The following is a 17,680-nucleotide window of genomic DNA, read 5'->3' as shown; positions in this document are numbered from 1 at the left end:
CGGGCCTCCAGAATGCTACAATGAAGGTGAAAAAAATCCACCATACACCTTGCAATCTTGCCCCAAGAGAAAAATTCCTCTTTGGTTATCAACTGTTATCAATCAGACCCATGGCCTCTTGGAAAAGATAGTGTATGAAACTAAAGCTCCATTAGATTTCCGGGAAGCAAATACCACAGAAAGACTGCTGCATGCCTACCACTGATGATTTCATACATAGTGAAGGAGGACTGCACAAGACAATCAACTCTCCCTTCCCTGCCATAGCCTAGTTAATAGGTGACAGAGAGGTGGAGAAATTTCCTCCCCTGCTCCACCTTTACGGTCAGATGGGATCTCCATGTGTGATTTGAGGGACAGGTGAGAGAAGGCGGCTCTGGAGCAGCTGAGCCTGTCCCTCTCTTCTGAGGACCCCATGCGTCATCTACCCCAGGCTGATCTGATCAAATACGTCTCTCAGTGAACCAGGATAGGGAGGGAATTCTCTTTCAGGAAATCCACTGTTTTGGTAGGCATTACTGCAAAAAGAAAGCAATTCTGTAGTGCACAAAAAAATTACATGCCAACAAACAGGTAGTTACTGGGGAAATCTTGTAGAGGTTCTATGTGTCTCAGCCAGTGAAATCACCATAAACCTGACAGAATATATAGTACTATGATCAGCAGGGTGTAGACTGGAAAATTTATAAGCTTGAGAAATGGGCAACTTAATCCACCTAAAGACAGATGTTTAGGCCTGGTCTGCACAAAGTTTTTGTACTATTTTAAATATTTTAGTAAAAAAGAAAAAATCCCACACTCCTAATGAAAATAGCTAAATTTGTACAACCCCTACTGTGTTTATACCCAGCAAGTACACTTACACTGGTAGAATAAAAAAACCTTTATACTGATATAACTATGTCTACACTAGGGGGTTGCACTTTAGCTATAAAGGTTTCAAATCAGTACCGTTTAAGTAGTACAAAAACTGTGTGTAAACTAGCCCTTTTAGCTTATATGTTGAAGTCATAATTAGTAATAATGTCTCATACATGGAGAGGAAAGTAGACTTCAGTCTACAATCATAACTTGACTTGTGGTCATTGCTACATTTTAACATATTTTCAGATTAAAAAAAAAAGTAAACAAAACCTCCACACTTGCTTGTTCCTTTTGTCGTCAGTAAACTCTGGGGTAGATCTAACACTATAATAAAATAAAGATGGGATATTCAAATGCATCTAAAACAGCTTGGTACTGACCACCCACTGAAAGTTACTTGGATGCTTAACTCCCTGAGGCATATTAGGAAAATAAAATCCAAAAAACCCAAATCTAAAGCATTTTCAGCATCTCTTGTCAGACACCACCATCTTAATAAAATATAATTTATATCAGTAATATTGAACCCAATTGTCCAAAATCATAAGTTAGTTTCCATCTTATAAAAATGGTTTAATACACAGTATATTTAGGGACACATCACTTGTTATCTCTTGGCAATCACAAAACACTGTATTACCCAAATAAGCTTTGAGCACCACAACACGATTCTCTTTGTAAGTGCCCTAATCAATAAAAAGAATTTCACATCAATGCTGCCAAAGACAACAAGGCTAAAAATGACCCCAGATATTTTCTTCTTCATAGAACTAAGCATTATGTTGTTACATCATTTAGCAGGCATTTACTTTGAGTACCTGAGTTGCATTATTACTCAATAGCTTAAAAAGTGCGTCTATCAAATTTACTGTGTTAGCAAATATTATCCATTAGGGGAACATTTACAGTCCCAGAAAATCGTCTGTTTAATCCACTGCTCTCTCACTTTCTGAGCAAAGGATATGTTATGTTTTTATTTTATATGAGATGAAGAGACTGTTTATTACTCAGAGTATTTATAATGCATTTTACATTCATTATCCTGAAAACCATGAAACAGTCTTACTGCAACAAGAATAATTTGTTCACATACTATAAAAGTGGTATAATTCGCTCACCTCTTCAGAGGTTACTCAATGTACATATACCTGCTGACCAACACCAAAACTGTTTAAATTCACTACTAGCAACCCAAATGGAAATTATCCGTTCAGTAATATGTGCCATCAGCTTCCAAATAGTTTACATAAAGCAACAGGGAATTTTATTTTCCAGACCACACATGCATTTAATATAAAGAAAAGGAGTACTTGTGGCACCTTAGAGACTAACAAATTTATTAGAGCATAAGCTTTCGTGAGCTACAGCTCACTTAATATGTAATTCTGAATTTATGTTTCTTTCAGGTTACATGAATGATGCCAATTGAGTGGTGAAAGTAACACATTATTTTGTGCATTTTTATAAGTATGAAAATCCATTCAAAATTGCTCTAGCAAACATTTCTAGTGACCAAAATAGGGAAACCAAAAACTTAAAATAATTATATTAAAAAGTCTATAAAAATATACAAAGATTTCGAACAATCTAATTTGGCATTGTGTGTTATAGCTTTTATATAGTCCGTTAAAGCTAGAAGTTTTTCTATATTCTCTTGTGACATTTCTCAAGCTTATAAACATGCTGGAATACAGCTATAATGCAACACCCCATGGTGGGTCACTGGTTGTAAGGGATCAAACCTGGAATCCTCTGAATCTAAATACACGAGTCTCTATTACCAGAACTAAATGATTCATATCTGTTAAGGCTATAGTGGGCTCAACCATTATTTTTTAAGCTGAAGAAAAATGTATTGGGAACGGATGGAGAAAGTGAACATATTTTACAGATCTACCAGTCTCATGTATGGAAAGCCATAGTTTCAATCAAACACCTTATAGTATTATATGTGCTACCGTATAATTGATTCTGCAAGTTAGAGCTATCTGAATTAAATTTCTAGATTTGATCCTTTCTTCTTGCACTGATTTGTAGTTTTCCCTTAGGACTGTGGTAGAAGAGTATGTGTGCTGAAGATCATCAAAAGACCTTGTGTGGTATGTATGCGACAAAAGTAGTATTAATTTGGAAATTTGAATGATTGACTATAGACTACTGTTTTTAGAAACATACAATATTAGGCTAAGACTATGATGGAATGAACTTGTCTATGAATACTAAGGTCCTAATTCAGCAAAGCACTTAAGCAAATGATCACATCTCCTCCCTGCATAAAATCATAGATTAGGGTTGGAAGAGACCTCAGGAGGTCATCTAGTCCAATACCCTAATCAAAGCAGGACCAACCCCAACTAAATCATCCCAGCCAGGACTTTTAGTCAAGCCAGGCCTTAAAAACCTCTAAGGAGGGAGATTCCACCACCCATTCCAGTGCTTCCCCACCCCCTTGTAAAATAGCTTTTCCTAATATCCAATCTAGACCTCCCCCACTGCAACTTGAGACCATCACTCCTTGTTCTGTCATCTGCCACCATTGGGAATAGCCTAACTCAATCCTCTTTGGAACCCCACTATAGGTAGTTGAAGACTGCTATCAAATCCCCCCACTCTTTTTTTGCATACTAAATAAGCCCAGTTCCCTCATCCTCTCCTCATAGGTCATGTGCTGGATTCTCTCCAATTTGTCCACATCCTTTCTGTAGTGGGAGGCCCAAAACTGGACGCAATACTCCAGATGTGGCCTCACCAGTGCCAAATAGAGGGGAATAATCACTTCCCTCGATTTGCTGGCAATGTGCCTACTAATGCAGGCCTATATGCCGCTAGGCTTCTTGGCAACGAGGGCACACTGCTGACACATATCCAGCTTCTCGGCCACTGTAATCCCAAGGTCCTTTTCTGAAGAACTGCTGTTTAGCCAGTTGGTCCCCAGCCTGTAGCAGTGCATGGGATTCTTCCATCTTAACTGCAGGACTCTGCACTTGTCCTTGTTGAATCTCACCAGATTTCTTTTGGCCCAATCCTCCAATTTGTCTGTATGTATGCCAATAAAAGATTATAAAATACCTTATATTAGGAATACCTTTTATGTCTTTCAGGAACTTGTTAAGTTTTGAATTGCTCTTTTATTCATCTAGCAGATGTCAAACCAGAAGCACTAATCTTATGGAACTCTGTCACTTAGGCTGGTAGTGTACTACCCAAACTCTCTTCTTCATGGGTTCTCCATGACCAAGCATTTTATCATATCTGAGAATACATGCCGAAGTGAGAACATTCATAAGCTTTATAAAACAGAGTTCAAAGAATGTATTTAGTGAGGTAATTCCTTCCTGTGTATTATTAATATTTCCTGAAGTTATATGTAAACTTTTCCATAATGAGAACATGCATCTTTCAACAAATTTGGTTTAGAAAAGATCCGACAAGTCAACCTACTAAATGTTACATGCTCAGCTTCTGAAAAAAAAATGTAAAAACACAGCTTCTTCAAAAACACATAACAGGTTTGACAAAATTCATTAACCTGGAGACAAAAACGCAAGTTGCAATAAATGATGTTTACAACAATGCCAAGTTATAAGTCTGACATTTTGCTGTTTCTTAAAGTAATTTTAATGACATTTCACACAAATCGACTGGAAACTATAACTTAAGTTTAGAGATGCCAGCTTTTAACATACTAATTTATTTTTAAAAGAGGAAAACAATGCAACACTCATTAAGAGAACGTATAGTACAACCCCAAGTGTCACCCTCACACACTCCAGAATGAAAAACTGGTTGATGTCAAACAGTGAATTTAAGCATCTCTTGTAGCTTGATGAACAAGTGTTTTTAACATTACTCAAAGCAAAGGCTTTGATCTATTTTACTGCTGTTGTACAATGAATCATTGAAGTATCTACGGGTTTGGACAGATGTGTTTTTCTTAAAACTTCCAAGCCAATGCAAATAAAAATAGCTTTAAATATTGCCCTTAGAGCTGAAAGCAAGATAACTTTGTAGCACAAACCACAGATCCATTGTCAACCACCCTGTCATATCATTGACCCCAAAAAAGATATGGCAAGAACAACCTACATATATTTAGGAAGTACGAGTTTTACTTCTTTAATTATTTTATTTTGTTAACAAGGAAGTACAGCATTAGCTTGATTTTGTGTTGCAAAACAGAAAACTTTTCCTAGAATCTAGTAACTGGAAGACTCAGTAGCTTGACACAGGTTGTGGAGCTTTTCAGCATTAAGTCAGTGATTTGACTTCAGGTCAAGATGTAGTTACTCAGGGCTTGTTGACAAGGTGCAGCAATGCACACTAATGGAATGTGATTTGTAAGGTGCACTGCTTGGTACTTTAATGTAGTACTGTTTCAAATAGTGCATGAGGGAATTATTAGTGTGCACCAGCAGGGTCTACACAGACAAATTAGTGCACAACATGTTAGTGCATTTTAGAAATCATACTCTTTTAGTGTGCATTGCTGTCCCATGTAGATATGATCTTTATAACTGTTAGATTATCTATATGAGCATGATTAGGTTCTCAGTCCATTTATAGTGGACAGGTATCCATATTACAAAAAACATTCTCATAATGAGAAAGTTTGTAAGCAGTATCAGCAGACAGGCCAGCAACTGAGTAGGCATGGAGACTGAACTACTTACAGACCTCGGTATCTGGTCTCTCCAAGTTTCAGAGTAGTAGCCGTGTTAGTCTGTATTCGCAAAACAGAAAAGGAGTACTTGTGGCACCTTAGAGACTAACAAATTTATTTGAGCATAAGCTTTCGTGAGCTACAGCTCACTTCATCGGATTCATCGGATGGTCTCTCCAAGTTACAGATGGGGAATGTTGACAATTTGCACTGCCACTGCTCATCCTGCACCTTCTGTAGAAGTAATACAAAAATACATTTACATAGTGCCTTTCACTACAGGTTGTCAAAGCACTTTTAAAAGACCAATAGCCACATTTTATAGTTGGGGAATCTAAGGTAGATTGCCTAAACCCAGAAAGGATGTCAACAGAAAAAACAGAACCTAGGCCTCTGGACTCCTATGTCCATCTCTAACCAGTGGACCACACTCTGCAATACTATCCCTTTTCATTAACACTTAAAAATTAAAGAAGAAAACTTATTTGTTCTGGTTGTTAACAGTATGTCTGAAAATCATGTGGGCACATGTTACTGTACACTTGCGTTTACAGCTCTTATGTACATGCTCTAACACAATATACAGACATATTTTAAGATACTAGTCATACCCTACTTGGTTTCAACATGTTGATAATTAAAGGTAGAGATGAAAGGCTTCAGGCTGTAAAGTGAGAACACATTTATTTTTGGTTTCAAATATTTTAGTTTACAAGTCAAATGCTAAAACAACTTTTCAGAAAAAAGTTTGAGTGCATTAACACATACATAAAGTGTTGATGCAATAAATTTATGTTTGTTGTGTACATAAAATTAAACAAGCATAATTACTACATCTACACAGAGAGAGTGAAGAATCAAGATGAACACAGAAGTGGAAGAATAAACTTTCCATATTCAAGTAGTGCAAATAGCATAGTCGAACTTGAGAAAGCCCAGAACTTAACTAAAACCAAAACATATGACTGCATTCAAATGTACTGGCTTCTCAGTAAAAAAGGAATATGTCATGTTATTAAAATGTTATGGTTAGTCTCCAAGAGAAAATATGTACAGTCAGAGTTACATTAATCATTTTCATGTAAACCACTTTTAAAAACAGTGGACATTAATGAAAACTTATTTTGCCTTTCACTAAGACTTGCATACAAGTTTTGGAAAAAAGACATAATTCAAACATACTGGAAGGTTTTAAGGACACATGACAACATATGCCTAATGATACATATCCAGTAACCAAATATAGTCACTCTCAAAGGAAAAAATATTCATCATGGCCACATTCTACAGCGCTGATTTTATTATACAACAATAAATGTGTCCAATGAAGTTTCTATGCCATAGTCACAGTTATGTAATTTCTCAACACTAGAAAGCTGTCTACTGATTGCATTATATACTGGTCTTGATTTGTGCTTCATCCTATCAGAAGTTCGTCTGTTCATAAAAGTAGCATTTGTTTTAAAGAATATACCAATTTTATATGAATAGCCAGCTATGTCATTAACTGAAATTAAGTTAATTGCTTAAGAACAAGCCAAGCAACAGTCTGACTGTCTGACAATCTCACTTATAATTAAAAATATGGACTATATTTTGATGCAGTATTAAAAAAAATCATCCTTGATTAGGAAACTTCTAGGAGCCAGTTCCTCTACACTAACAGTCTCTTCCATGTAACAATGTCAGAGTCATGACGACTCTATAAGAGGTAATATTTTTTTTCATAATCTCTAGTTTTACACCAGGATATTAAAAAAAAAATCCTTGTTCATAAAATAGATATTCAGCAATGTAATGAAATTTGATGCCGGGAAACAATTTACTTTAACTATTATATTAGCAAAGTGCAACAAGATCACTTTTCACTTCAAAGTGAAGAGTTCAAATCTTGCAGTTAAAAAGGTAGGTAACATTTTCTCTTAAGTTGTTAAATGATAACTATGGTTCAGGAAATCAACATTTATTTTCTACAATAAACATTATTTAGAGCGTCTGAGTTGTCAGGCAGAATATAAAACAGCTGAGTCAACGTTTTGACATTGTAGTACTAAATGAGAGGGGTAAGCTAATGGAAAAATGCCCATTGGAAGTGAAGCTGCTTCCTTCTATATATATATATAAGTAAATATTAAGGAAAGAGAAGGTAATTGAATTCAGATGTTAACAAGCTAGTAGAAAACTGGCATTTTACTGTAATTTTGTTTAGCCAGAAAAACTGAAACTTGTACATAGTAGGGAGACTAGTTTCTCATGAAGAGCCAAGAAAATTTACTGTGCAAGGTAAACAGCATCAATAAGATATATCTACAAAGTCCTTTTGAACCACTGAACCATTACAGTCAACTGCTTTTACTCTTCATTGCGAAGAAGTGAGTGATTCTGCTCTCAGTACCTATAAGTGATATTCTTAGGCAGGTTGCTAAGAGATCTGTTGACGTGAACTGCAGCTGTAACTTAAAAATTAAGAGGTACATTGAACATTATCAAGAAAATAAGTTCCTAATATCAACCCATAAATTTGGCTATTCAAACTTGCATTTTCGAAACATTTATGCTGTCCTACTGTGCTGGCTTATTACATGTCTTGTAAAACAAATCACGAAGTAAAGTAGAGACAGTGACCATGCTGTAGAATTCTGCAATATTAGTTAGTTTTATGGTAAATTGTAAAAGATTTTGTGAATTTTTGAAAGAACATGATTAAGTTCCCAAAGCCTAGTTTGCCATATTAGGATTCCCTGAACTACTTTTTTTGTGATGTCATCAACTATTGCATAAAAAAATAGATAATCTGAGGTTCAGAATTTGGCAATCAGCTGACTGCAAAGGTGATTATAAAATATTTTATTTTAGAATTTAAGTCTCTTCATAATTTTGAAACTATTTCAACTAGAATCACCCTATCCAACCCTCCACTATTAAAGGAAAAAAAAAGATGCAATTATATTCCTCCCATCCAAACTACTACCTCAGCAATGTTCCCTTTTACTATTAAAGGGCCAAGACAGACTTCATTACAGCAATTTTATCCAAATTTGTTCAAGTAAATGGATGCACAGAAACTCATTCAATATACAGGCAACATATTTTCTTAGGAAGTTTGTTCTAATGCTGATAGGATTTTGAGATCTAGAACTACACATCTGAAATATTAAAAGCAGTATCATTGAACTTTTGGTGTGGAAATTTGATTGCTACTGAAAGGTAATTTCACTATTTGGGAAACACTGATCCATAAAGGGCGTATTACTCATCTACTCTAGTCAACCTGGAACATACAAAAAAGAACAATGCAGTGAGCAACACGAGCCTTATTTTCTTTAGTATAGTAACTTCAGATTGAAAATGTTAGTGTAGCATCTCTGCTTCTTTTTCCCCTTAAAAATACAGAAGACAAAATAACTAGTGCTACTGAAACAAATCTGTAACCTTATCGACATGTCATCAACATGAACTTATAATTCCTTGCCATCCAAACATTTTATCAGGATGGAAAGGAACTAGAATATTTAATCTTTTTTTCCCCTTCCTGCAAGATTATCAGAATTGTAACATAAAAAGAGCTATTTACATTAGTAATGACAAAGTAACATACTTATAAAACTGGATAAATGAAAATCCTGAATATGTCCTAAATATAGGGACATACGCCATTAATTACGTTGACGATGCAAACGGCAGTATAGGCAACTCATGTTAGTGCCATATCACTTTAAATAGACAATCTGTTAAAGGTAAGCAGCATATAACCCTGCTTCTAACTATATAGGTATGGATACTGTAATATGAATAATGTAAATCATTTCTATTTTTCCACAGACCTAGCTTAAACTTATAGCTCCAATCATGATTATAACATATTGCAACTACAGACTGGAGTTATGTTAACATAAGCAAGTTCCCGCAATAGGTATTTATTCCAATGTTCTCATTAATGACTATCCCTTGAAACTTGCTAAAAAAAATTACTGTTTTAAACAAAGCATACACTTCGTTCCTTGTATTTAATAATATAAAGTAGGCTTTTAAATCAGAAAGTCTGGTGTACACTTGGTATGTTGCTTGATATTTACTGTAAGTAAGATGTCTTATCTATATACAACTACATAAAAGGACAAGCAGTGTATTAATTTTACAGCTTTAGTCTTTGAATAGGTTTGATAACTTGCTGATCATCATCACTATTTATTCTTTGAATGGATGTGTGTTCACATTTTGGCAAATGCCACACTTTATAAGGAATGATGCACTGAAAAATTATTTTTAAAAAGTTTGTTCTCATATCAGGAATGGATTTGAATGGAATTCACTGTACTTCCAATGGCCAGGTGCCATCCATTATTATACTTCAGGTTTTACCAAGTCTTCTACAAGACGTCTAGAGTTAAGCTAGAAGTTTTGGCTGTAATACAAGCAGTGATGAAAACCACATGAGTAGTAACAAGTCTTCTTAATGTCTTTCTTCAGTACTAAGATGGGCTAATCTGTAGAAGCAGTTTACTCAAGTATCATCCAGGGTGCCAGGCAGATCAGGAACTTTTCAAGTTGAATTTTAACTTGGAATGCCCACTCTCAATTTCACAGCACTCAAAACAAGTTTGTTAATACTTACAATTTAAAAAATTGAAATAAACCTCTTTGGTGGATTATCACTGCTTTTGGAAGGACTGCCACATTTGCCAGGTATGTTACATTTTTGCATCTATTCACATTTAAACAGCAGTACAGAATTAAGCAACATATTTATATGAAGATAACACTGTTAGGTAAATAAGTGCTTTGTAATACTAAATGATTTATAAAGTAAAAATATTTTTCATAATATACTTTGTAGTTCAAATATTTTCAAGTTTACTGAAATTTTAGAATCAAATAGAGTAAAAGCAATAGTGCTCTAGCTGGATTAGCAAACAGTAATCAACCTTATAAAAAGAAAAGAAGTGATTTATATTGTCATGTAAACATCTAAAGCAATATATGATAAATCTTTCCTTGTTATTTTAATCTATGCACAGTCCTGTTCTATAATCATTATTTATAATTAATATACTACTAAAAGTCATTTTAATGAAAAATTTATTTTATCCAGTATAATAGAAAAAAGATTTAAAAGCAAAAATAAAATAGTGAACAGGATAGATGTTTAAATAAGTGAAAATAGCATAAGTGCTCGTAGATTAATGTTCATCTAATTTTCAAGGTATAAGTAAAGTAGACCCTATTCAAAGTCAATAAAATAAAAACCAGTATCTCAGCTATTTTATTTAAGGCTGAATTTCTCATAGTTGCACTGTGTATCTTTAACATAATGCTGTATTTTCAAGACTATATCTTAGTTTCTTAGATGTTCTTATTCAGAAAGTTGTTTAATTTTATTTTTCAAAGAGTTAAAATATAAAACCATTTATTTTTGGGAAGGAACAATGACTAACAGAAGCCAAACTATTTTTAAATATAGTGGTCAAAAGAGCTATTATCTTGCCTTTCTTTGGACAAAAGCTCTGCACAGAGCAATGATTTGTGATACTAATGAACGCAAGGATTTTCCCCGCCTGTCTTCAAGCAAAACCAATGTTTTATTCCTGGCTCATTTAAACATTTCCTTTTCAGAAACAATGCTCTAGGAAATTTGCCTCCCTTCATCAAACTACCTTAACAGCAGCTCTTTCTAAACATGGCTCTAAAAAGGACTAAGTCTTGATTACTCTACTGTTAACTCCTTCAGTGTCATGCCTTAAGGAAGCAATGATCACATGTTACAGTTTTCTGCTGCTGGAATCTAGCCATAGAGTAATTTCAATATTTTTTTTGAACATATGCATACTTACCAGGGCCTTCAAAAATCTTTTTGTCCACAAACTGATTTATTGTATTTTCTCTTGTAATGCACATTTACTATTTTAATATTATGAAGTTACTGTACTGTTACACATGAATTTCTAGTCCAAGTTTTATTATATCTGAATGGTGTTAGTCACATTAAAATAACATTAAGAGTTTATCATAAACTTTATGTAATATTCTAGAAATATCAAGTACTGTACCACACTAACAAATGCATAAAAAAAAAAGTTAATTTTTTCTGTATGTTATCTGGCAATCTGAGGTTTGGGATAAAACAGACAGCCTTTAGAATTCCAAATCACAGAGGCTCAACTGTGTCCTAAGGGGAGTTTGTAGAGGCACAATATCTTCTAGAGCAGTGGTCCCCAACCTTTCTGTGGGAATAGCAACCGGCACTGCGTTGGGGACTACTGTTCTAGAGCTTCAGGATGTGCAAGGAAAACACTAACATTGGAGTGTGTAAGTGCTGGGCATGCTTTCTGCACCCCACCAGCTTCCTGCCTGATGCTGGAGCACACAGCCCCCTCTACTTCACCACCCATAAATTTGGGGTGGCTTGTCCTCCTGCAGGTGCTGTGAAGGAGACTCTCTGAAGTCAGGGAAGCATAGGGACTCAATGCAGGTGATGCAAGTAGAAGAAACGCTTCTTGTGCCCTTTCCCACTCCTGCTGTATCTGGGCACAATCTCCCCCTCAGTGTTCTGGTCAATTAGTAAGTGTGAGAGCTGCTGAGGGTATACATTATTTTGACAACAGTAACCCATTTCAAATACTTTATTACATAGTTACCTATTTAAATATTTCATAAAATAGCTGAATTAAAACATTTGGAGCATTTATATTAATCTACTGGGGTTTAAGCAGACACAAAAATTAGTGAAGAAGTTAGAACTGAGCTAAAGAATCACAGTGTTTTTGCAGAAAATGTTCAATACCTCTTCACTGTGTTTCACAGCCACAAAAACATTTGAAATTTCAAATGGATTATATTTGCCAATTGCTACACACGTGCTACATCCCACTGACATTTCTGTCACTTACACATCCATTTCAGAGGGAGAATAAGAATGGGTACACTCCTGATACCCCCACTACATTATAGCATAATAATTTTTATATTCCCTGAGATTTCTGAAGTTACTTCCAGTATAATTAATGTAATACTTACACACAGTTTCAATAGTATTAAGAACAATGATCCTGACACACAAAGCTTTGGTCTCATATAAGTAAATTAAAAGCAACAATGTAAAACAACAAAAACACAAAACTGGAATTTAACATAGCCAAAGCAATACACCTCTAAGTGAGTGCACTCACTTTCCCAAAGCTAGAACTAGAAAATGACAGAAGTAACAGTGTCAAAGTGCTGTATCAAGAGAATCTTTAGCCATAAACAGACAATTAAACATTTAATTTAGCCATCAAACAAGGATCTACATCCATCCAACATTTCCCAAAATAATTCTATTACATCCCAAAAAGAGATTATATTATAAACAGGATATGAATTACAAAGTTTACAGCAGTGCCTCTTGGATTCTACATAGAATACTGTAGGATGCACCCAGCTCCTCAAATTAAGTCTAAATATCCTAGTAAGTGGACAATTAGAGCAAAAATCAGGCCTCCTGAATCTCAGTTCTGTGTTCGAAACAACTAGACCATGCTGCCTTCTTCAGTTTTAAGTCAAAGCTATCTTTGCTCCTGGACTGGAGTACCTTTTTCATAGATCCACCTAATCAGATTTGTGGACCCAGTTAGGTTTGAATTTTCTATGGAAGACTTATCACTTAGCTGAGGACCACTCTATTAACAGTCTAGTGACTAAATATGATGGTCTTTTGTCCCCTGAATTCCCCTATTTATGTATACTGTCTTCACAGATCACCCGGGGTGATGGTGGTGGTGAGGGGTTTAGAGAAAGAGAGAGCAAGCATATAAGGATGAAGTCAGGGAGCCAGTGGTGAATATTATACTCTGAGTCTGACTGATTACAGCAGAGAGAGTTTTTGAAATCCAACACCATGGCTAAGGTACAAGAGAAAAGCACTTTCTTCATCTCCACTGTAGCATCTAGAAAGTCTTGAATTTCAAAAAAATTCTCGGTGACTGATGAAACCAGACAGCTTCTATTTGCAAAGAACTTTTGCTTCTTATTCACTGTGACTATACGAACATAACCGATTGGATTCTAACAACACTGGCTACATCCATGATAGCTGATCCATGTTAGGAGGGGACAAATCAAATTTATCCCATATTCCATAATTGTCTAATATGAAGCACCTGGTAATGTCTACTATGAGAAGCAATTTCTATATTCCTAACATAGTGTCTAATTTTTGCCAATTTTGCTTGCAAGATTTCTAATGTGCTGGAGGAGTTTCAGCCACATATCTAGCAGATGGAACCATTTCCCATGTTATTAATTAACTCTGATAAGGGGTTTTGGACCTACTTTGACTGTTTATTAATGTTTTCTTTGGGAAAAGGTATTAGCTCTCCTTAGGCAAGCAGTTTAGCCAAGCTCAGGAACTCATGTAGACAGTGACAACCTTGACAATTATTGTTTATAGGCAGGTTATTAAGAAGGCTGTAGAGAAACAATCTGAAACCCTCCAATTTCTCTGACCCATGTCAATATGATTTTCCACTGGGCATGGAACTGAGACTGCACTTGCTTCAATGGTTGATTACTTTCTTCCAGTCTCGGAGAGGTGTCCAGGCAAACTCTTTTAGAGCAGTCTTCAGCCTGATACTATTGGCCACAATGTTTTGTTCACTTGGTTACAGATTCTAACTGGAATAATTCAGTAGCTGCAATGTTACCGTAAATTGAATTATGAAAAGATATTGCTGAGCAATTGCTCATCAGCCTTAGTGGCAATTTCACAGGGTTCTATTTGATCTCCCCATGTGTTCAATTTATATGGTGTGCAATGCACTGGGGGAACTGTCAAGAGATGTGAATTGCCTCGGCATTAATTCACAGAAGATTCAAGGCTCAGGCCTGAATGAAAGCTCCCTGCTTTCCCAAGGATTAATCAAGGGGAGTGGATGAAATCAATCTGGCACAAGGTAAATCCAGAAATTATTTATGAGATATTATTAACAGGCATCATGAACTAACATCTGTCCCTGCTTTTGCAGTAAGATATATGTATTTTGTGGAGATGGTCTGAAATGTGGGAGTGTTTCTGGATTCCTAAATAGCACTAGTAATGTAAAAAATACCTTTAAATCTGCATATGCCTGACCATTCCTCTGATGTAGATATAGCTCAACTGATTAACATCTTTGGGACCTCTGCACTGGATTACTACATGGGACTGTACTGGGATCAGCCATAAATTACAACCATAAGTCTTATCTATCTATTGTAAGCTTTTCAGGGCAGACTGTCTATGACTCTGTCCATGTAGTACTCCAAGAACAATCGGGCCCTAATCTTGGGGTTTGTGCCTATAGGTGCTCCTGTAACACAAATAAAAATATTACTTCTGTTCCTAGGGATGGGCATTGGCTTACAGTTAATTTACAGGTTGCAGAGTAGCAGCCGTGTTAGTCTGTATTCGCAAAAAGAAAAGGAGTACTTGTGGCACCTTAGAGACTAACAAATTTATTAGAGCATAAGCTTTCGTGAGCTACAGCATACATCCGATGAAGTGAGCTGTAGCTCACGAAAGCTTATGCTCTAATAAATTTGTTAGTCTCTAAGGTGCCACAAGTACTCCTTTTCTTTTAGTTAATTTACAGGTACAATTTCAGTTTCTGATTTTAAACAATACAGACCTATACCATTTGGATCTTTGTCACATAAAAGATCAACTCTTTCCCTATATGCCATTGCAACAATAGTAATAAGTGCAGGGCTTTTACCAGGAATCTTTAGATCTGAATACCTAAGACAAGAGGCAAGTTGATCCTGGGTTTGAGAACTTACAACTGCAGATTTTTTTCCTCCTCAAATTTGAGCACATGATCAGAGAATGTTCTGATGGATGCATTTTATACTTCATATAACTATTTCCCATCCCCCTAGATGCAATAGGAACAATAAGTCTGTTTAAAACATACTGCAATTTAATGCTAACAGCCATCAGAGGATTAATAAACTGGGATCATAGCCTAAAAACTTGTAACAAGTTTTGCTACAAAACTCACATACAACATGTCTCATAAGTCTAGAGCTCATTGTATTATACTCAGAACCTATTTCAGTGCATTATCAAGAGACCTTTTAATTGACCTCAATAAACTCCTTAACCGTTGCATCAGCATCAACTATTCAGCAACTTCATTCTTATTCTTTGTAAGAATCATTTTTGGCTCTGGCCAAAGAGTGTTACAATAGATGAATTAAATTAAAAGTATGAAGAAGTTATTTGTAGTTCTACATTTTCTAACTTTGGCTATATTTTGTTCTTTTCCCCCCAGATTAGTTATTCTCCGTGAGAAGACATGAAAGAATATGTATTGCTTTTCTTCTTGGGTTTGTGCTCTGCTAAACATTTCATTGGCCCTTCACACTTTACATTAAAGCATATGATGCTGCAAGATATGGAAGATGAAAATGATGATGATAACTCTCTATTTCCAACTAGAAGACCAATTCTGCCACAAGTTCCTTTTGATATATTTCCAGTATGTCCCTTTGGATGTCAGTGTTATATGAGAGTTGTCCACTGCTCTGACCTTGGTAAGAATAAATCTGCATGTCTGTTTATCATGGGAATTATTCTTGGGAAATTTTTTAAAGAGGTGAATTCTGCATTTTCATGAATTATGAACTTATGAAACAAATCGTGTTTTGAGGGACAAAGTAATATTAGTTTTCAAGGAGACTAATTTTTTTACTACTAGATTGGTTCAGTCAGATTTCCAAAGGATATCATCTATGAAGTTCTCTCTCTGAGGCCTTGTCCACACACACACACACACACACACACACACACACACAACTTATACCGATTTGTTCAACACCAGTTTAGAAACTGATGTAATTAAAATCAGTGCAACCTTCTTGTCTGAGGGTTGACGTGTATCAATGTAGTTGAAGTTGGTAAGCAATTTAGACTACATAAAACTCATTTACTTAATAGTAAAATGCTATTTTATTTAGACAAATATTTCCTTTCCCATCTGTAAACAAGATTATTTCGATCCAACGATGAGAGAATACTGCCCACAAAACATAAGAACTAAAATTTTCAGAGAGACATTTTGTCTTCACATATTCCCTTTATTTCAATGGAAATTATACCAAAGTATATGAGGACGGAAATGACCCGTATCAAATGTGCAATGTCTTGTATTTGTATTAGAAAAGTCCCTACTCCCCTCTCCCATAAAAGTTTATATCTAAAAACATGCCTACTAGAATTCTTTGAGGGGGTCAACAAGCATGTGGACAAAGGAGATCCAGTGGATATAGTGTATTTAGATTTTCAGAAAGGTCCCTCACCAAAGACTCTTAAGCAAAATAAGCAGTCATGGGATAAGAGGGAAGGTTCTCTCATGGATTGGTAACTGGTTAATAGATAAATAAAGGGTAGGAATAAACGGTCAGTTTTCAGAATGGAGAGAGATAAATAGCGGTGTCCCCCAGGGATGTGTATTGGGCCCAGTCCTATTTAACATATTTATAAATGATCTGAAAAAGGGGTAAACAGTGACGTAACAAAATTTGCAGATGATACAAAACTACTCAAGATAGTTAAGTCCCAGGCAGACTGTGAAGAGTTACAAAAGGATCTCATAAAACTGAGGGACTGGGCAACAAAATGGCAGATGAAATTTAATGTTGATAAATGCAAAGTAATGCACATTGGAAAACATAATCCTAACTAGACATATACAATTATGGGGTCTAAATTAGCTGTTACCACTCAAGAAGAGATCTCGGTGTCATCGTGGATAGTTCTCTGAAATCATCCACTCAATGTGCAGCAGCAGTCAAAAAAGCAAACAGAATGTTGGGAATCATCAAGAAAGGAATAGATGATAGTACAGAAAAATATCATATTGCCTCTATATAAATCCATGATACACCCGCACCTTGAATACTGCGTGCAGATGTGGTCTCCCCATCTCAGAAAAGATATATTGGAATTGGAAAAGGTTCAGAAAAGGATAGCATAACCATAATGATGACATTTTGACCAAAATATGTTAATAACATAAGATTCATAGATATATAATATAGTACATAAGGATCACAATCTCTAAAATTAATGACTATAGTCTCTATCTGTGTAAGTCTTTGTTAGGCTTTATATAATTCAAGGATGCCAATAGGTCTATTCTT

The 17,680-nt window shown here is 35.4% G+C and overlaps 2 protein-coding genes across 3 annotated transcripts in view; one reads left to right on the top strand and one right to left on the bottom strand.

The window, feature by feature from the left end:
* LOC119859060 (centromere protein P) overlaps positions 1–17,680 on the bottom strand; it is a 327,648-nt gene that overhangs the window by 151,015 nt on the left and 158,953 nt on the right. The gene's annotated exons all lie outside the window — the stretch shown is intronic.
* ASPN (asporin) overlaps positions 15,661–17,680 on the top strand; it is a 29,871-nt gene continuing 27,851 nt past the window's right edge. The window contains exon 1 of the mRNA XM_038410700.2: positions 15,661–16,072. Coding sequence (XP_038266628.1) covers positions 15,835–16,072 — 238 coding nt within the window. The 5' untranslated portion in view covers positions 15,661–15,834. The remainder of the gene's footprint in view (positions 16,073–17,680) is intronic.

This window comes from Dermochelys coriacea, chromosome 7 (assembly GCF_009764565.3).
Source record: "Dermochelys coriacea isolate rDerCor1 chromosome 7, rDerCor1.pri.v4, whole genome shotgun sequence".
In the NCBI taxonomy this organism is placed as follows: domain Eukaryota; kingdom Metazoa; phylum Chordata; order Testudines; family Dermochelyidae; genus Dermochelys; species Dermochelys coriacea.
The sequence above is the reverse complement of the archived record's forward strand: the minus strand, read 5'-3'. Positions and strand labels throughout refer to the sequence as shown.